The following is a 27310-nucleotide window of genomic DNA, read 5'->3' as shown; positions in this document are numbered from 1 at the left end:
ACTCCCATAAATTCAAGTTATTGGCAGTTTTTGTTGCATTCTGTATGCATGTACAAAAGAGGAAAAGAACTGAGAGGAATCAGCACACTAGTCAACATTTAATTTTCTGGATTTTATTTTTTCAAAAGAAATCCCAAAGCCCTCCACATTTATTCAGTGTAAAGTTTACATTCAATTTTTTTAAGTCACTTAGAATCAGTAGTTTAAAATATGTACAACCATTCACCAAATTTTCAAAGTCTAACAGAATAGAAAACTATTCAGATTTTCAGATTTTCCAGAAATCTCTACATACTGAAAAATAATTGGATAGGAGTATTGAAATAGTGAGGTGTTGTTTGTTTTTTCCTTCTTTCTTTCTCTCTCTTGCCCCTCCTCCTTTTAGTCACGTTTTTTATTCCCATTGGGAAGGTTTTAAATTTTTGTTCTTTTTTTTAGCGACAGGTAATTTAATTTAGTGGTTTTTTGTTCTCCCCAGTTTGTTTCTAAATAACTCCAAACATAGAAAGGGAGGTCATGGGGAGGAGGAAGGGTTCAGATACATAGGGAGAATAACTTTTCAAACTCAGAGGCAGATTCAGTTATAATTATTGCTTAAATAGATAAGGAACACTTTGAATGTCAGGTTTAACTTGAAGGTACTTCTTTACACAAAAAATAGTTTCTGCCAAGTGCTAAAAAATTAACTGTATAAAATTTGCATAGTCTGTATTCATATCATTTAATTACTTTCATCTGAAGAAACATGCATTGCACACACTATTTATGATCTGCACATAAGAGAACCTAGGCGTTTTCCCTGTCACTTCTATTGAATGTAACAGCCTACAGAAAAGCAGCCTACAGTTTTCACAAAAGCACATACTTTATATAATTTATTGCCCCAGTACATAACGACTGGCTGTCTTTTAAAATTTGATAAATGGTTTATAACTTGCAGGTACACAAAAGAATTCCTGCTGCAAAGTGGAATGCAATTTTTCAGGAATGCTTCCCTTATGTAGTAAAAAGTTCCCTTTTTTTTTAACAAACAAACAAAAAAAAAACATCAACAACAAAAACTCAGCTTAGGGGGAAAAGGAAAATAAAAAAGGGAAAAAAAGCCAAATTGCAAGTAACTGCCTAAAAATAAATTAAAGTCTTAAAAGAATCCACGCCACACAGTGGCAAGCATTTTTAGCATGACTCAATGCTGCATTCCAAGCTCCACGTTTTCTTCTGTTCATCTTCTATGTTAACCTGCTTCCACCCAAACCTCTCAAAGCCTTCAAGTCACTACAATTTAAGAATATGTTATAACTTACTCTTACTTTATTTTTGGAAAACTTCAACTATATCAGGTCCCACTTGTCCCTTTTCAACCTTTCTACCTGCTAACACCTGTAGTAAGTGCACATCCACTACATTCCTCAAGTATCCAGATCACTAATGCTCACTAGCTTAAGTTTCTACCTACCAGCCCCATGTAAAGACTTACTGCACTATGGCTACTGAAGAACATTTATCACTTCAGTGAGAGTAATAAAAACAGCTGGAATGCCCAACACACTAAGAAAAGTGTTCAACTTAAATCTTACGAAACTAAAATACAGATAGTAATGCAAGATTTTTTTTCAAGTACACAATATATCTATCATGACTACCATCTATAAGCACTATCAAAACAGATTAGGGACACTAAGAGACACTATTCGAGAATCAGTATTCTTCAAAAACTCAGCATAACAGAAAAAACAAAACATTCTAAACAAGTAATTATTTGTATCACCAACAAATCTTAGTGTTCTCCTTTGTCTTCTCAACTCCCTTCATGTCAGAAGCTTCAGCTTCCCAGTCTTACCCAAGGTCTCCAGTGGTACTGTTTTGACTAGAAACAGGCAACTTATGCTGTATTATTTCAAAACTCTTCCTAGGGTTGACCCATGCCAGCTGTTGCCAAAACACAAAAAGCAAAATAAAACAGCCCAAATGTTCCTCTGTTACCTTTCTCTAGCCTGCTGACAGACCAAATAAAAAAAAAAAAAAAAAAAAAAAAACAACAACAACGAAAAACCCATACATGGTCTAGATCACACAACTTTTGTGTCTCTAAGATGTGGAGCTGAACATGGAAAAGCTTACACAGAAACAATGTATACATTAAATATATAGCTGAAAAACAGCAGTAGCTAAGGCAATTTTGTGATTCCTTTCCTTCTCCATTGCCTTTAAACAAAATTCTTATTTGTAGCCAACCCTATTTCTTCCATTTCTGGGATCAGCATGTCCTTGGTTCCACTGCTACCATGCTCTCCTCTAAATGCATGAGAGCTCCTGACTAAGCCCCATGGGGTAAGATTTTTACAATAGGTACAAGACTGCAAAGCAGTGCCAAAACCCTTCTAGTAAATAAACTTCCTATTCTTCTGTAGAATATAGTACCCTTAACAGCATGTACATTTCCAGAAAAATGCAGACCATTACAAGGCTTGCATTCAACTTTCCACATCAATGCCCATTCAATCACATGCTACTGTAGCATTACTTAGGGTGTTAGATACATATTTTATAATGTATCTGTAACACAGTCAGCGAGTACCACTGCAAGAACCTTAACTTTTACTTCTGTAAGTAAAAATTTTTTGTTTACACAGAACATTATCTCACTGAATTATTGCATAATTTTAAGATTAAAAAAATCCCGCGTCAGTCCCCTCAGAAGCCTCTGTTTTATAATCAAGACTGAGAAAAGTAATAATGAACCAAAATTTTACAAAAATAAAGGCATTAGATGTTCTAATCCATGTTTTAGAAACCGGACTGCACTATTTACTTTTGCTTTCCATACAGTTCATCATAGTAGACACTTTCTACACCACCACAGAGAGATGTGAAAACATTTCAAGGTATTCAATCAAACATTGCTCTCTGTTCACACGTTCCATTCAAAGCTTGAAGATCACAGTCCATCCGATTCATACTACCAGTAGTGATTATTTCTCAAATTTCCAAATCTGATTTTTATCTCCAGCACTACAAGCTCTCATTTGCACATCAGCGTGCCCCTCAGTTGTGCGATAAGCAGTAAGGCACTTCCCTGAATGAGGATGATAAATAGTCCCATCTTCTTTGAAGTGCCAGATAATAATTTCTGGGACAGGAGATCCATCTTTTGGGCAGCTCCTCATACCTATGAAGTCTTCACGCTCAGGGACTTCAGCACATAGCTCAGTTACAGAGTTAAATCTAATCTCCTGATTTGATGTATATTCAAAAAATTGGTTGCCTCCCTGACCATGACAGCCAAAGAGAGACAGGTGAGAGCCAGTAGGATTATGCTCCTGTAAGACATAGTCAAGGCACTCTGAAGGTATTCCTGTGCTGCGGATAGCGCCGTGCCAGCCAGGACGATCTTCTGGTACATGCAACTCAGCAAATATGTTTTTTAAGTACCAGTGAAAACTCTTGCATTTCAAACGCTCCCTAAGAATCTTTCTTTCAGAAATGTCTCCATAGTTTTCTTTCCTTGCTGAAGGATTTCTGTTGTAAAAGTGATCTTTGAACTCATCCATCCACACCTCAGCGGCACGTGCCGTGTTCTGAAGGAAATTTGGTCTAGCATAGGGCGCACGCTTTGGAAACACATGGCCCACGTGGGAGCACGGATGAATTTCCAACATGCCTCCACACTGCCAAACCCTAAACGATAATTCTAAGTTCTCCCCTCCCCAAACATCCATTCCTGTATCATAGGTTCCCAGGTACTCAAAATACTTCTTGCTGACAGCAAACAAGCCACCAGCCATGGTTGGGGATCTGATGGGGTCGGTTTCCGACTTGCGCCTGAGACGTTCATGTTTGGGCACCGAGTGCCACTGGAACGTCAGCCGCCAGTCAAAGCCCCCAATCATGGGCTCTGCCGTTTGCATGTAGTACTCAAATGTTTTCCAGTCAATGGTGTCAATGACAGGACAAACAATAACAGTCTCATTCTCAGCAATCCTCTCGAGCAGTGGTTCCAGCCAGCCGGAAACACATTCACAGTGACAATCCAGGAATGTGAGAACATCACCTGTAGCAAAGGTAGCGCCAATCAAGCGTGCACGAACCAATCCTTCTCGTTTGTTGGTTCTTATCAAGCGAACTCTTTTCAGACTGCTTATGTATTTTTCGAGTTCAGCCTTCAAATACATTTTATCACTCAGGTCATCCACCAGTATAATTTCTTTCAAAAGCACTGAGGGTGATGTTTCGAGAACACTATGTATCGTCCGCAGCAGTGTTGACCAGGCTTCATTGTAGAAAGCAATTATAACAGATGTTGTGGGCAGTCTTCTGTAGTTGTAAGATTTAGTTTTACAACCACTCAGTCGATTATCTTCAATGTGCCGGTGGAGAGAAATTTTATCACTTAAATAAATATTTATTGCATACTTCTCAATCAGCTCTTCTTCCTGTTTCTGCTCCTCAGGACTCAGCTGGGGGCGAAAGGGTTTGCCCCATTCTCCTGGAGCATAAGGATCGGGTGGGGGTTTGTCATAAACTGGACGAGCCAAATCGACAGCTTTTTCTGCTCCGTCAGAAAAGCGCCTCTCCCATTTCCCTTTAGTGATGCTCTTGCCGGCGAGGGAGGCACCGAAGGAAGAAACGGACAGCTCGACCACAAAGTAAGCGATCATTAAGAAGCCCAGGAACAGGCAGCTTTTGCGGATCCACGTCCATCTTCTCGCCAGACGAATCCTCATCTTAAATAGTTAAAAGCAGCTCCTTGGCAGAGAAAGGTCCGTGAACTCCTGCCGGCTCTCCCCACGCCCCAGGGAGGATGGGGCTGCAGGCACTCCCAGCCTCGGGCTCGGGACGCCGGCAGAGTTTGCAGCCAGCCCTCCGCGGTGGGCCCGGCAGATTCCAGGGGGACCGCGGGGGAGAGGGGCGGCGGCGGAGGCACGGAGAAGCCCCTGCCCCTCCGGCCTCGGCGCTCCCCTCACTTACTTCCTCCTCCTCCTCCTCTCTCTCCGCGGGACAAACCCCTCCTCCAGCCTTGTGGTTTGCTCAAAAAGTTGTCGCTTAAGGAAGGGGAAGAGACTGCTTAGCCCGCCCGAAGGCGCGGGAGCCCGCCCCGCCTCCGCGCCCGGACCTGCGCCCGGAACGGCCCGGCGGCTCCGGGGAGGGAAAGAGGGAGGAGGGAGCGGGCTGCCCCGCCCGGAAAGCAAACGGCGCCCGGCCCAGCACTCACCCAGCTCCGCCGCGTTCGCGTCGAAGGCGACGCCCGTCACCGCCGCCGTGTGGCCGCGGAAACGCCGGATCAGGACGGGGTCCTCCTGGGGAGAGGGTGCGCAGCGTCAGCCTGCGGGCGGGGGCGGCCGCGCTCGCCCTCCCCCGCCCCTCAGGGGCCGCTAACGCCCCGCGCGCGGCGGGAGCCGCAGTCCCGGCGTCCGGAGCGTCGCCACCGGCGGGGGCGGCAGCCGCGGCCGGGCGGCTCTCGGCGCCGGGTAACACCCGCCGGCCGCGGCTCGCCTGCCGGCCGTCCTGGCTGCCGGGGCCGAGCCCTTACCAGCGGGGAGGCCATGGGCGGAGCGGGGGGAGCGGCCCGTGAGAGCCCCGCGCCCCGGGCGCGGCCTGCCGAGCCCCGGATTCATGCGCCGCGCCAAGAGCGCGGAGCCCCATCCGCCCATGCGCGCGCGCGCTGCGCGGGGCGGGGCCGCACCGCGGGCGCGGGGCGCCCTTAAAGCCGCAGCGCCCCGGCGGCCCCGGCTCCGCGCGGAGCGGGCGGGCAGGGCTGAACCCCCGGGCCGGGCCGGGACACGGCGGCTTCGGGGCTGCGGGCGCCCTCAGAGCTCTCGGTGCGGGGCACGGTGCGGCGGAGCCGCAGACATAGGTGGAACGCTCGGCTAGCGTTACGTCGATTTTGTGACTTCCAAATTCGTGCAGGACAGCTGTGTTTAAAACCTCGGACTGATTTTGTTTTAAGCTGCCTTAGGTAGTTTGGCCTCTTGTCTTCTTTAGGTTCTTATTTCGGTCGGACTTTCTAGATTTCCAAATTGGCACTCGCGTCTGTATCATGCAGAGTGGTCTTTTAACAGACCTTTAGTGCTCTAACAAACTACACCGATGTTAAACAAAAATTAGGAAAAGCGCAGTGCTGCACCGTTGGTGATAGTAGTGCTGTGAATGTTCATTACCTAGGTGAGGGAACCAGCCTCGCCGGAAAAGTACGGCTCCATAGCTCTGCTAGGAAAGACATGGTTGGCAGCAATTCGCTAAGGAATGGCTGCGATGTCAAAGCTGTCACTCGATCCGCCAGTGGCCAGTGCTCCTGAAGGAGTAACTCATACTGCAATTACCCTTCCCTCCTGTTTTAAATCCAGTCTGTTACTGGGCGTTCTGACATTAAACTTTTAGATTTACAGAATCAGGTCAGTAATTAGGCCAACGTATAAGAATTGTCACTTATAGGACAGTTCCAAATAAATTGCGTTTAACCATGAAATGCGCGTTTAAAATAATAACTTTGGAAGTGGTGAAAAAAGTAGGACTATCACGAGTATATAAGGAAGTTTCCATGAAAATCTACTAGCAGTCCTTACAGTGAGGTCATGTAGGCTGATAACTTGCCATTTTGACTTCACCATATGAACACTTTTCATAAATATAAGTGGTGGGACGAGACGTATTAACTTTAACTTGGACCTAGCAAAAGCTACAGCTTTTTTGCCGTTATTTGGTTTTAGTTTGGCTTATTGGTGGAGTTTTGTTTGGTTTTGGATTTTTTTCCTTCCACACAGCTCACCCTCCCATCCTTTTGTTTTAGTCACTATTATTTAGATCACAAAGTAAAATGTAGCATTTAAAAAAGTTAGTAATGAGAAGACTTAAATGCTCTGCACTCTACCCCACTGCAGGAACAGTAAGTTAACTAGTTAAACTTAAATTGACCTCTTCACCATTATTAAAGTCTTCCAGCCTTTCTCAACTTTTTTTACAACTATCTTCTTTCTGCCAGGTTTTTTTCAGCTGTGAATGATGTATCTCATCAGGGAGACTACATTTAGATTCTGTCCCTCTGGGCTACTACTAAACTTTGTGTGATCTTAATTTATTCTGCGTCTTCTCATCTCCTGAATGGGAGAAAATACAATCTCTGCTGCTTTAATTGTGTGCTGCGTGCTTTCAGTATTTCTTGTACTTTGTGTTTTCAGGTTTGGATCTGTTCTGGAAGCTGCTTAAAACCCAGTGGTCAGAAACATGTTACTTTTTTGGAAACTGAGCTGAATGACAGTTCCCAGTCCTGCTGAATCCTTTCCATTTGCTTTCTTTAGAGCTGCTATGCTTCCAGCAGGTCAGTATATTTTACTAATTTTGGTATGCTCACAATAAACTGGAATCTCTACCTGCCCACAGAAATCCTGGACTATAAATTGCCAGGTCATAGGCATAAAGCAAAGGAAGGGCTCTGATTTTGGAGAGAAGGAGGGTGGCATCTCTCTTTCTACAAATGGATAGATGAGTGTTTCTCAAATTGTGGGGTTTACAAAGTTAATCTATTTCTTGCTGTTTCTCCTCAGCTGAGAGTGCTTTGAGGATTCCCAAATGCACGTAGGAAGCAAAGTATTCCTTTACTGCAGACATGTAATTAGCTAGAGTGACTGTAGTTATAAAGCTGGCAGGTAATAGTTTTTATGATGATTATGTTCCCTCATTAGTACGTATAGATTTTATTTTTGAAATTATTTAAAGATTATTGTAATCTCCTAATAACACAATTATGAGCTGGCATTGTCTTTTTAAGATTGTGATATGCAGGAGCAATTTACTGTAATAAGTTGTTGTGCACTGTGATGACAATGATAAATGGTGCCTCAGAAAATGTGTTCCAAGCATCATGTGTCAGCAGGCTGCTGTTTCAGCAGCTATGGAGTTGGTTTTTTCTCAGGCACTGTGTTAAGGTAGAATATGTCCAAACAAAAACTGTATCTAGAGAAGAACACTTTAAGATGGTAATTCCAGCTTGTGCTGACTGCATGGTCACTGCAGGAAAAGAATTAGTAAAAGGATGTATAGAATTCAAGGACACGTGGACAGACATGATAACCTCGGTGCATGAATGCTGCAATGCACACATTAATTACACTAATTACATATGGTTTCATAATAATAATTGATGTAAAACAATACATGAGCATAAGGGGCAAATATACTAGCAATATAGTAGCCCACCAAAATTTCTTTCATGTAAAATGAGGTATTTTAACTTAGTGTTAACCCTACTTTAAAACAAGACTAAGAGCCCCAGCTATAGTTCTGTGGGCTCCTGTTGGGAGCAGCAGTGTTAGCAGCAGAGCAGTCCAGGCTGCTGAGAGGCCTCAGGAGGTCATGCTCTGTCACTAGAGGGGAGTGTGAGATCTGCTTTGCCAGCATGGTGTTATTCCACCACGTGGGTATTCATCCACCTACATGCAGGAAGAGAATGTAGTTCAAGGGCACAAAGATTTAATTGCAGGCTGTCTTGGTGTCATAGAACCATTATACCTTATGATCTTTCTTTCTGTCCTCTGATCCTACATTTTTTCTCCTCCAGCAAAATGGTTATGAAAATAAATATTAAATCTGTGAAATGACTTGTGGAGTAGTGTTGGGTTTTTGCTTCTGTTGAAATTTTCATATCAAAATCCCATTGAAGTCTTTCTGCCAATGGCAGGAAGAGAATGGGAAAGAAAAGAATATCAAGTAGGTACGTAACAATTTGAAATTCAAGGATGATTTGGAATACTTATGATGTTACTTTTAGTCTAAGAAACCTCCTGGGGTTCTGAGGGAATTGGCAGCTGTAATGGCAGAGCCATGTCTCCATCATGTTTGAAAAGTCACTGCCATTCAGTGACTGGAGTGACAGTGACTACCTGCGACTATCTCAGGCACTGGAGGGAAGGGATTATCACACCCAGACCCTGGGAACTGCTGACCAATCAGCCTCACCTTTGTGCCCAACGAGATCATGGAGCAAGTCCTGCTGGAAGTTATGGAAAGCCTATGACGGGTGGTTGCATGAAGGTGATTAGAGACAGCCAACATGGCTTTGCCAAGAGCAAGTCATGCCCAGCTAACCTCATGGCTGCCTATGACAGAGACACTGCATCAGGGGGCACCAGACGACCTTGACAGGCATGAGGAATTGGCATGTACAAACATCATGAAGTTTAAAATTGTTCTGCACCTGGCCTGAGGCAATGCACAGTGTCAATGTACACTGAGGGATTAATGGATTGAAAACAGTGGAGAAGGTGCTGGGAATACCAATGGATGAGAAGCTGGACATCACCCAGCAATGTGCACTTCCAGCCCAGAAAGCCAAATGTATCCTGGGCTGCATCAAAGGTAACATGACTACTGGATTGAGAGGGGTGAGTCTCCCCGTCTGCTCTGCTCTCATGAGATCCCTCCTGGAGTTCTGCCTCCAACTCTAGGACATGGACCTGTTGTAGCAGGTCCAGAGGAGATGCTGCATCAATAGACTACTCAGCAAAAATGCTGAGTAGTCTATTGATGCAGATAGATGTTTGAGATTTTTCTTTTTTCAGTGTAGGGATTGTATTTGTACAGAAGGATGGATAAGAGAATTTCTCTCTTATTACTGATGCCTGAAGGGAAACACATGTGAAAGAAAACTGCATAATTTAAGACCAGCACTTTAAAACAACCGTCTGGATTAGAAGTTGAGAGTGACAATTACTCTGCCAAAGAACCTAAAGACATTAGAATTTGTATAAACACATTTATATATGTGTTATCCAAAAGTCATTTTTTGTTTTTTCCTTAGATACTTTTGTGTATAAGATACATATCTTCATAATGACTATAGGGATTAAATCCCATAATGTTCCTCCCTTTGTACCCAAACAGCACAATAAAAACATTGACAGACTAATATGCAGCATGTGTTGAGGTGCATTTAAATCTCTTAGTGTTACCTTAAATGCCAGACTATAACTCTTGCCCTTTATAATGTATGTGCATTATTTGAATCTCAGTAAATTTGTAGACACTAATTGGTTTTGGATAATTGAACAGATTTTACTATGAAATTTTCTGGGATAATCTTATCATGGTGTTTTATATCAGTAGCATTGCTATGTGGTTGAATACCCATATGCAATTTCAAATTTAAAGATCACCTTCCTTTTTTTTCCCCCTGAATATTTTAATGGATGATCAATACCAGTAAGGTTTCCTGTGTTGCTGTTTTGCCAGTAACATGGGTATGTCGGTAAATAGATTTTTATTTCAATGCACTTTCATCCAGCTTTTCTAAAAATAAGTCAAACAGTTTTTTCCTAAATAGATATGTAGTTTGGTGTCTCTTTGCCATACAATACCTGAAATTGTCATGTTGCAAAATTCAATGTATTGGAATAAATTTGCTTTAGCAAATTGTTTAGTAATGTTCACTTAAAAATCTATTACTATTCCTGTGTCTTACTGAGTCTGTGAGAGCTAGATCAATTTTAGAAGAATTTAATACAACATAGCAAAGGTTAGTACAAATTTATTAATGCTTCAGAAGATGCTATACAGAATGATTTAGGGCATCTTCACTTAGTACATCTTCTAACAGGATCATTCATCTGCTATAACATGGATGTTAGCTGCAAAGGTGAATCAATGAAAACTGGGGAATTGTATGGAGATGCCTGGTTTGGTAAAGTAACTCTTGAGGTATGCACTAGAAGGGAACATTTCACCTAAAGGAGAATGATCTAGGGAATAGAATAAACATGAACGAGGAATCTAGAATAAGAAATCTAACTAGAAAAATGAGCTCTTGATATCAGAACTCACCTAAATTTTCAGGAAAAAAATGTAATTGTCGAAGTGGAACTATATTAAGCATGTTTATAGGTAATTTTAGCAAGTGGCCTAAAAAAAAAAAAACTCTTATAACTCAGAATTTTATTTATATATAATTTTCAGGGGTAAGTACTCCCTGGAAGCACACTAGCTATTTCTTGAGTGCTGAAATAAGAATGGTGAGCTAGACATTAATCCCGTTTCTGATTTTTCTATAATCCTCCATAAAATTAGTTTCTTTGGAGTGCATGTTTTCAACAGCAGTCTTCCAATAGCAGTGAAGCTAAAATAAGTGCTTGAAACTAATGTCTGCAACTGCCAGGTACAAAGTAAGACAAATGATAACAATTGTAATTACAAAAACAGGTGAGGAAAAACAATATGCCACAATTACTGAAAAATAAGGACCCTAATGGTTCTTGAACAACCGCAGCTACAACATCCTTGATGTTAATTTCTTCTGCTAATTGCTTTCTGAAGGGTGAGGTCTGACCCACCAGAGACTCCAGGTGCTTAGCAGAGGCTGTGCTCTCTGCATTTGTTTTAGTCATAGTGCAATGTCATAGTGCAAGTCTCCCAGCTCCACACCCCCCATGCATCCTCTAAAAGGATCCTTGACTCTGTATCTCATGAGCGGTCCAGAAATGACCACTTTGAAATGACCACTTGGGTGCTGATTTAGAAATGTCACTGCTCTCTCCTCTGCTGCCGCTTTGTGGCATCTGTCTAAGCAGCCGGTTTATTTTGCCAGGGCTGAACCAGACTTCTGTTAGTGTGTTCAGAAGAACTAGGAGACTGATTCTCTTAGGTTAGCTACCCATCCTGTGGGACAGGACTCAGGCAGCAGTGGCAGCTGCTTCATTTCAGGATGGTTGCAGAGGAGATATGAGAGACAACATTACCAATCACATCTGCGTTCATCACTACTTTACCAGAGTAGGGCAGGGACTTGTTCTGGACAAGAAATCCTTCCATCTGTACTCTTCTTTTTTTTGCTTCCTTTTTTTTTTTCTGTTGCAGCACTGGGTGCTTGGGGAGAAAGAACTTCCCAGCACGACAGTTGGCAAACCCACAACATGACGGACTGCCACAGATGCTTCCTGCTGCTATCATGTAGATTTTTGCTTGACTGTTACTTGTGTGGCTGATGCAGAGAGAAAAATGGAGTGGTATCAGAGTGGGATGAAGCAGAAGGCGGCATCTGCTTAGCAGTACAAAATGAAGCAAGGAAAAATGCCCACAATTTTCTCATTAGAACAAGTTTTCCAAAAAAACCCTCAGCTTCCTGAGGAGTTAACAGCATTCTGTTGTATCACAGAACATTAACTGTTTTTATCAAAAAGTGACTGAAATACTCTAGCATAAGTAGAGGGCTTAATTTGTAGTGCTTCTGACATTACTGCCTTAAGCTGGATAAATCTTCTTTAAAACACAAGCTTTTTGACTTGTATATTCATGTTTTCTGCTCTTCTTACTCCTATCCTGTTACCCTGCTTTTCTTCCCCAAAAGTTTTCAGAAACCTTCTCATTGCTCATATGTTTCCTTCCACTCTCCCCTTTCAGTTCCTACTTCCTTCATGCACAGTGCCTTGGTTGTTATTTCCCTGAGCTGGGCAGCAGGAGTCCCGGGGGGAGCAGGTCTGTGCTGAGCTGCTGCTGAGCAGAGAACCCCAGCCCAGCCCAGCCCAGCCCAGCCGCCTGCAGCAGCAGTTTGCCCAGAAATGGTTCCGGTGTGGTTCACCACACTGTCACAGGAGCTGTTGAAATGAAACAGAGGGAACGCTGCAGGAAGAGAGCAGTGGTAACCTGGGCCAGCATCACACACTGCGTCTCCATTCTGTGAAAGGAGCAGTTTGACCCAATCACGTCCCTGCAATGAGGTGGAACAGTTTGCTTATAAAAGCTACAGTTTTGCTGATAGCTGACAAGGCTGACTGTGCAGGTACTTATAAGTTGAACTTGTTGACACTCCCTGCTGGGAGAGCAAAAGAAATCCTCAACACCAGATCCTCCTTGGCAGGTGGCAAAGCTTGTTCAAAAGCTTGGAGATGGTAGACCAACAGGCATGAACAGAAAAATAACACATTTCCTTCTTAGAAATGGCTAAGCCCTTTCATTTCATAACACCAGAGCATACCACTTGAGCTGTATAATTTTATTAGGGTGCTTAGTACATGAATAATTTTTTCCATGAAGTTTCCACTGAGGCCTGATTTCTCTGAGTTACAGCAAAATCATCAAGACTTGCAAGACTAAAACAAAGCAAGAAAGCCACGGGAGCACTTCTGGGTTTTTTGGCAATATCTCAGATGTAGTCAGTTTGGAAATAGCTATCTATGGCTTAATTGTTGGACTTGGATTGGTTCCAAGTGCAATGTTCCAAACTGGGTATATGATAGCATGCACGAGTGTGTCCCAGTATTTCAGTCTTTTTGACAATTATTGTCAGAGATGAAGCATGACCTTGGGAAACAAACACTGAGGGGTCTATTGGTTGTGCGGATTGCCTTTGGGAACAGTAATAAAGAAAACCAATGGAAAATAATTTTCTCAAGTGGTATTTTATCAGCTTGCACTCCTCATCCAGTGATCAAAAAGCCTGTAGCACTTCATTCAAATATGTAAAATGCTGATTGTGTTAATTGGTATCAAGCTGACACTTGATCATTCAGTTGATATTCAGACTTGGACTGTTTATGGCCCTTTTGAAAAAGACTGAAGTCAGTAAGATTTAAAGCCATAATAACTATTCAAGTACTGACATGACTACAGAATTGGCTGGGCATCATCCCAAGCTCCTTAAAAATGGCAATTCAGAATACTTTTAACCTCCTGCTGTAGAGTTATCTTTTATTGAATCATTAAGACTTTTTAAATGAAACATGCTTCAATATATTGACTCCACAGATGGAAATTATAAAGATTTCTGCACCTTTAAGGTAGAGAGCCATTATACAGCATATTGGAAGTTAATGTTGTAGGCACTCCCCCACATTCTCTAAACATACTTGTTTTAAACGTGTTTTAGTTTCAAAAGGAATGTGTTATATCTAGCAAAAAAAGACCATGTTTCTGTTTTGCAGAAACTCAGCTATTTTTTCAAATGTTAGAATGTCAAATTTTGGGTTGAATCATCTCATTACTATGACATTTGATCAGCCAGCCCTCTGGTTTTACAATGCACGTTATGCATGGACTCTGAAACTTTTTTGTATTGCAACATTTTTTAAGATCAGAATGGCAGTTCCATAATGCCTTCTTACATTAGCATTAAAGTTTCATAGACAATTATGTGAGAGCCAATAAAAAGAGAATCCAATTCTGATACAACACTAGATTCTTTAAGTGTAGCAAAATTTTTCTGCAACTCTAGGCAGAAGAAGGCAGCATTTGTGTGCAAGATCAGAACTGATTTGGCATTTCATTTAATTTCACCTGTACTTTGCTCAATTAGATAAAAGCCTGTAACACCACCACTCCATGAACTAAGATAAGGAGAAAAGTTAGCTTCTCAATTCCAGGTAAATTATAGCCTTCTATGATTAAAAACATGAAACCACACAAATCTTCAAATAAGCTGGAGTTTAACTTCCTTTAGAAACAGCTAATTTTTTTTTTCTTTCTACACCTGAAAGAGGCAAATAACAAATTGAGAAATCCTCTCCTTGAAGAGAAGCTGATTTCCACAGGTCTTCAGCTTTCTATAGGTCATGTTACAATCTGTGGGCTTTCCTATGAACTACAGAGTGCCAGTCATGATTCAAGAAGATTTACTGGAGCAGAAGTGATCCAAGCTCTGCTACCACAGTAAGCATTAAAACAGGCAAATATCAGCAAGCCTTTTGATCAGGTCAGTTTAAGATAAGAGAAAGAAAATAATCAGTTGCTTCCTTGCTTTGCTTTAGGTTTGATTGTTCCAATGACTGATGTCTTTGTTGAATTCCATCTATGTAAGGAAATAATATCCATGAGGATAATGAAGAAACCCAATAGAATTACACCTCCAGCTCAAGAATTTCAGGATCAGAGAATTACTGAGTTTGGCAAGGACCTCTGCAGGTTATCTTTTCCAAACCTCTGCTAAAAGCAGCATCAGCTACAGCAGGCTGCTCAGGGCTGTGTCTAGCTGAGTTCTGAGTGTGTCCAAGGATGAAGACTCCCTAACCTCTCTGTGTGTTTTCTTGTGTTCAGGCATTTTCACGTGCTGTCGCTTTTGACTGACTGGAAAAATCAGAAACTAATTTCTTATAAGGGCATCAATTCAGCTGTGTTCTGAATCTTTTATGGGCTAAGTAACCGGCCAAGCCATTCTGGTGATATTTGGCCTGCAAATTCTTTTGGGCTTAAAAATTTCATAATGAAACTCATACTGTCTTTTGTTTCTAATTGGGAAAAAAAGCTGTCTGTCTCTCTTTCATTCTTTATTTTTCCAAAGCCAGTTCTTTCCACAGATCATGTTGAAAGAGCTATGAGTTGCTCTGGGCTACAGCACCAAAGGATGCTACCATATAAAAAGTACTCCCAAAATTTACTGCGAATGGGTGAGAACTTGAAGAAGAAAGCAGAAGAGAGGATCAAAAGGCAAGATACAAATATGATAGAAGAGACAAATCCACAACTGCACATCCTACCCCATCTGTCCTTCACTGATTCCCTATAATCATCCTTGGCAGACTGGAAAGGGGAAGACAGGAAGGAGTTACCAAGTTGTAATTTATGTCTATATACTGCTAGATTTATTTCAGCAGAGCCTAGTTGATTTGGCAAAAGGAAGGAAGCTAAGAATGACTTATCTTTTAGGGAAATTAAAATATGACAAAAAAGTACCTTCTCCAGAGTTTTCTTTTTATTTAAAAACACTTGTTTATTAGAATGCTTTTTGAATGATGGTCCTCAATGAATTAAATTGATGCACTGATCAGAACATTAATGGCCAATACATGGCAAGTGATTAAAGAGAAATCTTCCCATCTCTAATGCAGTGTTGTCCAAAGAAAAATCCTGGTTTCTACCAAAATATCAGTTTGAAGAATTTCCTATTTCAAGCATTCGGTGCCACTTATCTATGCCTTTTACAGGTCCTATTGCATGGATCTGAATTTTGTAAATTGTTCATTTTGCAGATTCTCTCCTAAAATACATAGCACAAAACACTATGCAGAAGCTGCCAGCACAGCATTCAAAATAAGCTATGTATTTCCCCACAAATATCTGCCAAATACAGGCTTACCTTCAGATCTTGCAACAACCTTAGGTCATAACTGAAGATGCTTTGTACCCAGCAGCCATCAGAGCAACCAACTTGTGAAAAACTGAGAAAGTTAAATCCTGTATTTGTAATACTGAAATTGTTGAAGATAACAAACATATCTTCCAGGGTTTATTTGTAGACTGGCTTTGTGGTTTTTATTATATCTTAAATCAAAAGCTTTGGGAGGCTTTTCACACAAAGCACACCCTAATTCTCTACAAGAGACTGAGAGCTTTAAAACAGGAAAAGCCAGTATTCATTCTGTGCCTGAGCAGTTGCCATAGAGTGACACCAAGGCCAAGGAGGCCTCCTTTGCCAAGGAGGAAGACATTGAAAAGTTTTCTGTAAGATCATACTTACAGTCTTTCAGCATAATTCAGCTTCGTGCCCTGCAAAAGAGGCAGCCTAGGAAAGCCAGTGAAGATGCTCAGAATAGTTAGATACTGCTACATGTGCAAGGGCTCAAAGGGATCCAGAATGCACACTTCCATTTCAGTGAGCAACTGCTGCTTCATGTTTGGATTGACACTTGCCATTACATCAGAATGTGAGATGATGTTCCAGTACTCCAGAATGTACACTTCCTCCAAAAGCTGTTAACTCCCTGAAATACTCCTGTTAGTTATTTTTCCAAGTTTAAATTCCCACTGTCTTCTATCTGGGGCAAGCCAGGGTACCCTTTTCAAACTGCTAATTGTATAAATTTTGTAAAAAAAACCTCTAAATTAAGTGTACGTAACAGTAGTAAAAAAATCTAGTGTGCTACCTTTTACATGCTGTCTTTTCTCAGTTGTCTAAACCCATCCCATCATTTTCTTAGCAAGCCCTCATCTTTGAGCACAAAGGACAAGGACTACCTGTAGGAGGCTTCTGTTTAAAAACTAAGTCATATCTCCTTGATGGATGCTGCAACCTCCTGAGGAAGGTGGCTAGGTATTTCTGGACACAGTTCAGGGGAGAAGATTGGCAGGAATAGCTATAAGGGTCTTTATTCTGGCCCAGAATTTCTCATGACATGGTCCTGAATAAACAGGCCTAATCAATCTGGAGATAAATTAAAGCTGGCCAGGCTCATCCAAATAGTTAAGGTACTTCAGTGAGGGCTTGAAATCTGTAAGATCAGAAGAAATGCACTGCTGGGGGAGAGGGTGCAGGTGGAAAAAACCAGCAACTCTTCAAAACCAAGTATTTGCATTAGAAAAGTAGTACAGACATTAAGATATTCTACTTTAATCTATGTAATGCTAACTATGATCTGGATTTTTCTACAGCTCTGCAGAGGCTAGAACTACTGGCAGTAGAAATTGAACTTATCAGGCCTTTGGAATCACTTTCCAATACTCAATATACACAAGTTATACTTCCATGAATATTACCTTTGCTTGCTGACTTCAAGACACATTGGAAAATTTGCTGTTATTCTAAGAAAGCCTTTGAGTATGTTATTTCATATATTTTGGCTGCTTGTACTTGCTGTAGACCTCTGCATTTACCCACTTATTTAGCATTAAGGCATTTGTTTCCAGACTACTCCATGATGCAGCATTTTCCTCTTCCTATTAAGGCCAATACGGGGAAAGAAAAAAAAGAAGTCTTCTTATATTAGTTACTGTTTTCAGCCCTCCTTCAGAGCCAATATGAGGTGTCCTAACATGTACAGTTATAGCAGACATCCCACCCAGGAAACCCCATTTTAAGCCACTCTAAACCACATTTTAAGCCGCTCAGTGTAGAACTGAGTTTATGTTCCAAGTCACTAGCACTCAACCATGTACACTATATACCATGACCTCTTGAAAGCAAATGAGTGCAAAATTGTAGCAAGAGCTGTTTTATATAACTGGCATGCATTTCAGGATTAAATCAGTACTGTACTGACATTCAAGAATTTCAGTCCCCATACAGACTGAGATGAACAGCACTTTTATTTATTTCAGTTACAAGAAGAAAGACAAGTAAACCTTACAACCAGAAAGGCAATGAAGGCCTCATGAGCTTAGTGAAAACCATTTCATAATCTAGGCAATGTTATGATTTCTTGAGATCACAAAGAAAGCATACCCCCCTCTTAAACAACTTTTCCTTATTTCTGTAAGAATGTTTCCTGCAAGAACAGCACATTGATGTTAACAGAATCAAGAGGGACCAGCGATGTACAAAGCCTACATTCACCATCCCACCCCCCACAAAAGGATTAAGTGTAGATATTATTCCAAAAAAGATTTAACATGCAGTCATGATCACACCTAGAGAAGAGGGGAAAATTAAAGTTTGTTTTGAAATGAAGTCAAATCATTGCTCATTAACGAAGTTAAACGAAGATAGTTTTCCACATGGCAGTGTACTTCACAGGTAAAGAAAACTCCCTTTATTTTAAGCCAGTGCTTATCTGACTTTTGTAGTAAAGAGAAAATAGCTTACATAAAAACTGACCCCCCAACCAAGCGCTCTAGATAAGAACTATGATGTAAGAAAAGTGCTAGAAACATGTGGGAGATATCACTATACAAAGTGTCAAGTGCAACCCCCCAACCCTCAACCCCCTTGCCTAGAATTCAGTGTATTTACTGAAGTACAATAGAAAAGATGGAATTCAGGAGTGGTTGACAGTGGGATACAGTGCCACAGGTTGAACAATATCCACTAAAGGACAACCCCAAGCATGCATGTACCCCACCACAAGGGAAAGATGTGCTTGAGCTTCCCAACCTGCTCATTTCTGCAGTTAGCTCCACTATTATCTCCTTCCTCCTTGCCAACTTAATTCTTGCAGTCCTTTGAAGGGACCACTTTAAAAAATGTCCATAATTCTACATTATTTAACAAAAAAATTCATTTGGTATTTTTAAGAATACAGAGCTGGAAAAAGAAAATCTTACAACTCATGTCTTCTGTTGCTCTTTTAAGCAGTATTGGACCAAGAAAACATGAGGAAGTGCCAGACCAAGTACTGTTTCATCATCCTTCGCTGTGTGAACAATACAGCAGAGGCAGACCATAACTTCTTCAGTCAATCTCTAGCCGATCAGTTCTGGTGCATTTCACCTGTGCTTTATGTCAGTTCTCAGGCTCCCTCACTTAAGCGGTCAGAGAAACATTTATTACACGGTACTCACAGTAAGTCTTGGAATTTCAGGCAGACCTATTAATTCCCCAGGAGTATCCTGTTGGCTCAGTGAAGACTTTTGAGTACCTTAGCTTACATTCATTCTGGAGGCAGCCATCATGATTCCATTTACCCAGAGAGCTATTTGGAGTGGGGCTGTTACCATCTTGAAATTGCAGTTTAAAGGTAACCAGTAACACAAAAGAGTACCTTCTGTTTTTTTCCAGTAGGAGCTGAGAAAAAAAAAATCTGTAAGAAACCATTGCTGCAATTTTATTTTAACAAAAGGGCAGATTTATTCATGTTTACAAACAAGTTTCAAAAACAAAAAGGAGAACATGTATGCTACCCACTAACAACCTTTCAAAATGCCAACAGCCCTCATGCTGCATGAAGGATTCTATAGATTAGAAAAAAATCACAGTTCCACTCACAGTTCACCAAGACAGCACTAAACTAACATGATTAGACAAAAACAAAGGACTAAGATTCTGATGTATTTTGATTTAATCCATTTTGCCCGAGATAACAGAAATATTTCAAGCAAGTTCCATCACGTGTTGATGTCCTGCATTAAACAATCCTACTAAGTTCTGAACAAAAGTTATTAAGTTTCTCAAAATTTTTAAAAATTAAACAGTTGTTTCAAAACCATTAAGTAGTAAATGTATTTAAGAAACTAATTAGGACAGAGGCCATAACTTCATTAGAACACCACTGCTCATGTTTTTACAAAGCATTAGTGTTATCTATTTGGCTATTAGTAGTAGCAATTTATCTACAATATTTAACAAGGTAAATTGCAGGCAAAATTTAGTACAGTTTCAATAGAAACACCCTTTTCCTGAAAATACAGCAGTATTTGAAGGACTAGTTTTTTTGGTTTTTTGTTTTGTTTTTCGTCTTCTCTGCATCATTTATAAGGAAGCTTCCCATCTATGAACAGGAACAAAAAAGTATCTACAAACCTTGTAAACAGATCTGTATCATTTATAAACATAAATAATCCAAATTATTAACAGCCAACAGCAGAAATTAAAGTATCAATTCAATGATCCAGGGCCTCCTTGCCCTTCCCAGCTTTCCCCTCAGAAAAGGATCACGATAAACTAAAGCTCTGCTAACACACTCTTCAGGACCATTCTTAGTACAACAGATGATCCACAGGTCACTTATGCTGAGTTACTGTTTATCTGTCAGAGTTCATTATTACTCCCACCCCCAGAAAAGCACCCTCCAGTCTGGCAGAAAGCTTTTTTTTAAAAAAATAAATCTACATTCGTACAAGTGTTTCTTCTGTTGAAGTCCAAGACAAGAATATCATCTTGTCCATCATAATGTGTGAAGAGACCCAGTTTCAATTTCTTTACAATGCAGCTAGTGTGTTAACATTCAGCTTACAATCAGAGTGATGTTTCCAAACTATGTAGTGGGCTCCCTGGGGATGAAGAGGTAGCAGACTTGTTCTTGTCTGTTGTAAGGTGAATTCCACTGTCAACCGCATTGTTATTTCTATTGGGAGAGGGAGGGGGACTAGAGTTGCGTTTTGTTGGAGCGTCATCTTCAGCATCAGTATCATCAATAAGGGGAATATGAGGCTCGGAGTCTTCTATTCTAAACTCAGGATGCGTCATAAAATTGTGAATTGAACTTCGTGTCTCAGGTTTCTCTAGCCCCTCGTACAAGGAGCTACGAAATGCATTCACCACTCGGATCTGTAAACAAAGAAAAAGTATTGTTACAATGCTGCATATTTACAGATAATGGCATGGTTCTTATGAGTTTGAATCCACAAACAGCTAGACATGAGTGAATCAAATTTGTATGATGCAGTGGAACTTGCAATAAACTGTAAAAAATGAAGAGCATTTCAGTAGAGCACTGCCAGTCTACACAGTAGGAATAAAAATTGTGAAAGTACTGCAAAAAGCTGAAGGGCCCTAAAATTCAGACATGGCACTAGAGTTGTTTAATTATTTAACATGGGCTAAGCATTTTTCAGCAGTGACACCAACAAATATTTACTTATTCAAAAATTAAATCTCAATGAGTGTTTTATTGAATATTTGGGTGAGACTGAAGGGAGGGAAGGAGGGGAGAGGCTGAAAATAAGTTAGGGGATAAAAGGGTCACTAATTCTCATGCTAGGAATTAGGATGTCAACTGACTATGAAAAAGCCAAGCAAGTGTAAGCCAATGTCACAATGAACGAACATTTACGAAGTCATGCAAAAAAGAATACCGCTGTAACAGCTGTAAATATTCGAGTATATAGCCATTTACCACTCTAGAGAAAGCTCCTTAGTGAACAGTGCTTTGGAAACTTAAGACCAGAAGTAGGAAATTGAATACTGTGTTGTATAGTTTAGTAGCCAGGACAGGTTGTAACTTTGAAGAGACTACTTAAGTAGTGCCAGGTGTGAGAAAAGCAGGATGATCAGCCTTTGCTGAGTCTTCGATTTACATTGAATTCATGGACACAGTTCCCAGGCTGAGGACTGTTTCGTGTCTTTCAGTTTTTTAATATTTTTTGAATCAGAAAGCCAAGCTAGCAGATTTTAGAAATAAACCTTCCATAGTTAGCTTAGAGACAAAAGAAAGTACACCTTTATTTTGCAAATTGTGCATGTCCAGGCTGACTTGAATTTAAGCTTTCCTAACTATTATTTGAATGATGAAACCAGCTGCCCACATCCCCTTTCTCCCATGCCTCGTGTTTCCCTGATCAACTAGAGAAACTGAGGATCCATTCTTGAACTGATAAAGCAAGTACACTGAGGCAGAAGTCATTCACTCGTTTATCCAACACTTTTCCCAAGACAGTTTCCCCCTCCCTCCTGTTGACTCCTTATTCAATTCTCAACATCCCCACCCTGAGCAAGTCTCCAGCAAAGCAGTGTGAAATAGTGTTAAATAGTAAGCAGCAGAGCAACTCTGTAGTAAACAAGAACTTGCTGTTACAAACAGCAAGTCAAATTTAAAGCTTTTCTTAGCGCATCCAAGATGACTTGTTTCAAGCTGAGAAACACATCATGACTAGTGCTTCCAGAGTTCCTCAGCAGGAAAAATAAAGTGACTTCCAGGTGAGGGAATGAAGCTGGAAGGTCAAACAGATCAAGAGCAGAGACTTCAAAACAGCTAAGGTACACCTGGGAAGTTCCCTGTAAACAGAGAAGGGCTCCCCAAAAGCAATGTGTAAAATCAAATTGGTTAAATGGAACCACTGCACCATTGAACCATGATAAAGTCTCATGTCTCAACTGTGTTCCAGAAGCAGCATTGTTTCCCCACCTCTGCTTCATCAGACCACTTGCACAAAGAATTTTATTCCAAAGTGATCATGTCCCCATTTTTATACTACAGGTACATGCTGAGCCCAATTAACCATGGAGGCAAGGGAAGAAGGCACAGGAAATAAGGGGAAACAGGGATGGGGCACACAATCAAGGGGGAGGACATAACTACCAGTAAGGGGAGGGCAGAAAAGAGAGTGAATGTGCTGGAGAAAAGATTATAACAGCAGCTAGTACTTTACTGTTCATTGCATGAAAAGAATTGAACACACTGTCAAGGAGCTGACGCATTATACAAGGTTTAAATAAATCCAGCCAGCTGCCTAAACTGGATTGGCACTTACCAAGAAAATTAGCAGTGACAATACCAGACTGAAAGCTTGCAATGACTTTATTTGGCATGTTGCATCCCACTGTGCCATTTCTGTGGCAAAATGAAATATGAATGTCCCGTGGGACTGTTTGTTCATTGCTTACAGATGAGAATTTAAAACATCAGCAGCAATGAAAAACAATTCTGGCTTAAGAGGACAGCTATAATTATCATAGAATGTATACATACCCACAATAAAGGCTTGGTGCCCATGCAGAATGCATACTACACAAGTGGACTAGACACTACAGCAAGCCCAGGACCCTCAGAGTCCAGCCACAAAGGCAGAAATCAAACTTTCAGCACTTTAAAAGGGAAAATCTAGTGTTTTGAAGGCTCTATTTTCAACCACTCAAGATAATTAAACTAGAGGGATAACTATAAATAAATCATGTAAGTGAGGTGCAAACAAGACAATTTGTTAAGTGTAATTCATACTGTCATCAGGCCTTCCTCATATTAGTACCAGAATAGCAAGGAACGCAGTTGGCACTCCAAATCCTCCTAACCAGATGGCTGCTTAAGAGTTGCAACCTTACTTCATAGGAACTATTTTCCAACAAGCAGCTCCAAAAAAGAGACAATAACACATCTGCTTCCCATTAATCTATATTAGCTCTCAAAAGCTGCTCTTGTGGAGGGTGTAGCAGAAGGCTGGAATAGTGAAGATAAAAAACTAGTTCTCTGCTATGGTAGCTCTGTATCTGCATTGGTCATTTGATGCAATGAGATGCTGCAGTGCCCAGTAGATTCTGCTCAAATAGCAGCATGGAATGACATTGCTCTCTAGAGAATTCTGAATGTCTAATTAATGTTCTGGAGTGTAGTTAGGGATACAGGTTACTAATTAGCATTTTAACTAGGAGATGCAATCCTGTGCATCCTTAAGTGTTAAATCTACTTTTCATTTTGTGTTCTTGAGGCATGCAAATTTGTGAGCTGAGCTTCTCAGTACTACTGCAAGGTAGGGAAATACCTGTCTCACCACCGGAGAACAAATACAGAGGTAAATGCTTGTGCAAGCTCACACGCGAATTCTGGCTGAGCCCAAAAATAATAATAAAAATAAATATATAGAGTTTGAAGATTTCACCATTTCACTTAAGACAGCTCCTGAAATTAAGGGTCTTCATCCATCTGGTAATCTGAAAGTTTAAGCAGGGAGGGGAAGGGGAAGAAGCAGCCCTCTCAGAGTTATTTTAAAAAACCAATTATTTAACCCGTCTCTAGGAAGTTAGAGAAGAAAGTTAAACATGTATTAAGATGGAAAACCCTGAAGAAAGATATTGGCTATCAGTATTCAACTACAACTACTATGCATCTTCTGGCTCCAGAGTTTAGGCCTACATCCAAGAGCAAATAAAACTCCAGCCTCTACAGAGAGGAAGGCTGAAACTGAAATGCCACTTAGAGCACAAGATAGAGATGGTAGAATTGAGGCGAGATACTTCGCTGTCACTGATGGCTTATGAACTGCTCCCAGAAGAACCTAGAGAGGAAAAAGAACCCTTCAGATTCGAATGAAAGTTTTGCCATTTAATGCTTAATTTTTGTTCCTTTTTATATTAGCTAACTTGCATTTCTTCTCACTTGTATGCATTTTAGAAGCCTTGTTTCGCCACCTGAATCCTGATGTTGAAAAAGTTGTTATTCAGTAAATAAGGTCCACTGAAAGCAGAGATTCATAAAGTTCCTTACAGGCTACAAAGAAAATGCATTTAGTGCTCCATGTTCTAACTACATTCATGTCTTCAACATACCGTTTGCTTCCAAATCAGCTTGCTTACTTGAGTATTGCTTGTGCTACAGTGCAAGAGATCTATTTTTGTTGACCTGGGTCCATGATTATACAGTTAATTCACTTATTCAATGCAAGTCACCCTAAGAGGCATATACTCGAAAATTTACAACAGTTTTCCCTTTTTATCTTAAAACTCCCTCTGTACACGAATGGATGAAGGCACAGGATGTGCAGGCTCACAGCTTTCGCATTAAAGTCTTTTGTTGAAACTGTTCCACCTGTTCTCAGCCCTCTAAGAAAAAAAAGTCTTGAGGACTCCACTTTGTGGAAGAGCTCTATAAAAGCCTGAACGATGATTTTTAAGTACTAAGGAGAAAATGAGAAACGTTAGGTACGTGAATTAGGAAATGTTAATTTCATGCACTTTAGGAACACACACTCACACCCCACAGTAGTAGAAGCAGTAGTAGAGGAAAACACTACATGTGTAGGGGTAGAAATATTTGTTACATCATGGTGCTGGCTGGCGATGGAGGGTTGCCGCCTTAGAGCCCCCTGAATGGTACTTCCACTCTGGAAAGCATTCACTACATCCATCTGCAAGGAATCAGAGATTGTGACAGCTTGCTCAGCAAGAGAGAGAGAGAACAAGAGAAAGGACCATCCCATCTATAACACACAAAAAGTAAAGAAAAAAAGGCACTTTTTAAAAACAGAGCAGATAAACAGGCAAGAGTTGCATTTAAAGCTGAAGAAAACAGAGGACCCTGAGGGATTACACATCCATCCAAACCCCCTTTTGACAGTCTCAGTCACACCAGTTAGAACAGCCACCTTAGTCAAAACTGGAGAAATTTCCCTCGTAACACCCATTGCATCCTACCTTTTTCAAGACCATACCTGAGTTTGTATCCTGTTTAGGCCCCTAAACCACAAGATCTGACCACGACGCAATTCTCTCTCAGCATGATCAATCTCCTCTACATCTTCTGCTAGTTCTTCTTCAGGAATCTCTTCCTTTTGTGTTCCATGACCAGCTTCTTTAAGGAATTTCAGTCGACTGGTTGGAATTGTTGAAATCAACTAACAGTGGATGAAATACATAAATCAGGATTATAAGGAATATTCTTTGTTTAACAACAACAACGAAAAAAGAGCAATACCAGTCTTAAGGCTTAACAGATATCCTGCATACAATTTCCAAAGTTGAAAAAACTAAATTACATAGACAGGGTGACTGCATCAGTGTAAAACAATCACTCCAGCTGAATAGCTGCAAAGCTGTGAATATACTTACTATCTCAACCAAGGTGCAAAATTAAACTTGGAGTACAAAACAACCTTGCCAGGGACAAAGAATTCCGCATTAACATTACTTGACAATGCCAGGAAGGAGCAGTATGGAAACTACAAAAGCCATTAATCCTGTAGATTGTGCTTGTATCCAAAGCTTTTACAGTTTCACCAGTTTGATGAGCATGACTTGTCACCTCAAGTGGGACCTCCATCACTTAAAGTAACCACAATTAATTCAGAAATACAGAAGAGACATTCATTCATTTGTGACCTGGGAGATATCAATCCATTTGCAAGGCAAGTGATGTTTCTGAAATTTTATGTATCTCAAGCTGTTACTTTGCTACTTGGTGTATAGCAATTTATATATCTTAAACAAAAACTACATGTGGTTAAGGGGAGTCATTTTTCGGTATATTCTATGTAGCAGATTCAGATAAATTCTAAGACTGCTTTCCTTGATCATTACAAACCTAGAAGACCATTTTTGCAGCTGCAGAAGAAAAAAGTCTGCACCAAAAGCAAGATAAACAGCCCTTTATGCTGAAACTGCTACTATGAATGCTCCCAGCTCACACTTCAGTTTCTATTATTCTCAGAAAATTCAAGCTCTTTGAATTTAATGAGATGCTAGAGCAGCATGAATGGCAGTAGGGAAGCTTTGCCCTTGGAAGATACTTTGGGTCAAAGGTATTTCAAGCCATCTCGATTCTCTCCTAGGAGTCACCTCAGAGTGACACTATTTGATTTTTTTAAATAATTAATTTTCCAGAGAACCTTGTTAAAAAGCTTAGTCACTTTTAGAACATATGTCTATGTATGTATTTACAACTAAAATTCATCCTACCAATTTTATGGTGAAACATGAAGTGTCTTTTACTTAGTGGAAGGAAAGAAACTGTAATGGAAAACTCTTCATGTGGTATGAAAAGTTTAGACAACTATGTCATTAAATAATAGAAAACTCTGTAGCTCTAAAGTTTCACGTAAATAAGCTTGCTGCTTACAAGCACTGTTGTGCATGCAATAGTAATGACACTCTGGGGGGAGGGGAAAGGAAATAAAAGTCCAAATGTAATGGCTTACTAAGTGGGAAGACTTTTCAATTATGCCACAATTATGCAAATAACGATTAAAAGAAAGTTGCTCTGAGTTTTGCTGCATTTCTTGCTACTCAGGGAGGTTTTTAAATCAAGAAAATACTGTCAAATTTAGCAATTCTCAATTTTCAAGAAAACTTCTAAGCACCAAGTTAAATATATTTTAACATTAGCATGTTCATTGCATCGTGTATTGTTACCACATTTTCTGGTACTCATATCTGGCTGATAGAATTTCATATTTAAAAGGTAACTACAGTTTCTTCTAGTTAAAAATTGCTAAACAAAGCAGCCACAGGATCTAGTTATGAAATGTTAACAATTGACCC

The 27310-nt window shown here is 40.5% G+C and overlaps 3 protein-coding genes across 10 annotated transcripts in view; all 3 read right to left on the bottom strand.

The window, feature by feature from the left end:
- Positions 1-5545, bottom strand: part of POC1B (POC1 centriolar protein B) — a 45166-nt gene extending 39621 nt beyond the window's left edge. The window contains exons 1-2 of the mRNA XM_063155869.1: positions 5378-5545; positions 5213-5297 (exon numbers count right to left, since the gene is read on the bottom strand). Of these exons, the coding sequence (XP_063011939.1) occupies positions 5213-5297; positions 5378-5545 (253 nt within the window). The remainder of the gene's footprint in view (positions 1-5212; positions 5298-5377) is intronic.
- Positions 138-5100, bottom strand: GALNT4 (polypeptide N-acetylgalactosaminyltransferase 4). The gene is made up of 2 exons (XM_063154925.1): positions 4969-5100; positions 138-4746 (listed from the first exon to the last, which is right to left on the bottom strand). Exon 2 carries the CDS (start codon positions 4722-4724, stop codon positions 2973-2975), a length of 1752 nt encoding a protein of 583 aa, XP_063010995.1. The 5' UTR covers positions 4725-4746; positions 4969-5100; the 3' UTR covers positions 138-2972.
- Positions 5546-17979: 12434 nt separating the features above from the next.
- The window catches only part of ATP2B1 (ATPase plasma membrane Ca2+ transporting 1), a 60295-nt gene continuing 50964 nt past the window's right edge, over positions 17980-27310 (bottom strand). For 4 of the 8 annotated variants that reach the window (XM_063154919.1, XM_063154917.1, XM_063154916.1 and 1 more), the window contains exons 20-22: positions 25486-25668; positions 25096-25254; positions 17980-20893 (exon numbers count right to left, since the gene is read on the bottom strand). In XM_063154919.1, the coding sequence (XP_063010989.1) occupies positions 20582-20893; positions 25096-25254; positions 25486-25668 (654 nt within the window). In that variant the 3' untranslated portion in view covers positions 17980-20581. Of the gene's footprint in view, positions 20894-25028; positions 25255-25485; positions 25669-27310 lie in introns of all 8 variants that reach the window. The other 4 variants (XM_063154920.1, XM_063154924.1, XM_063154923.1 and 1 more) reach the window with 4 other exon arrangements.

The sequence above is a fragment of the Melospiza melodia genome, chromosome 4 (assembly GCF_035770615.1).
Source record: "Melospiza melodia melodia isolate bMelMel2 chromosome 4, bMelMel2.pri, whole genome shotgun sequence".
NCBI lineage: Eukaryota > Metazoa > Chordata > Aves > Passeriformes > Passerellidae > Melospiza > Melospiza melodia.
The sequence above is the reverse complement of the archived record's forward strand: the minus strand, read 5'-3'. Positions and strand labels throughout refer to the sequence as shown.

Coding starts and splice junctions, on each gene's coding strand:
- GALNT4 (XM_063154925.1), bottom strand. CDS start 4,724: ATGAGGATTCGTCTGGCGAGAAGATGGACGTGGATCCGCAAAAGCTGC.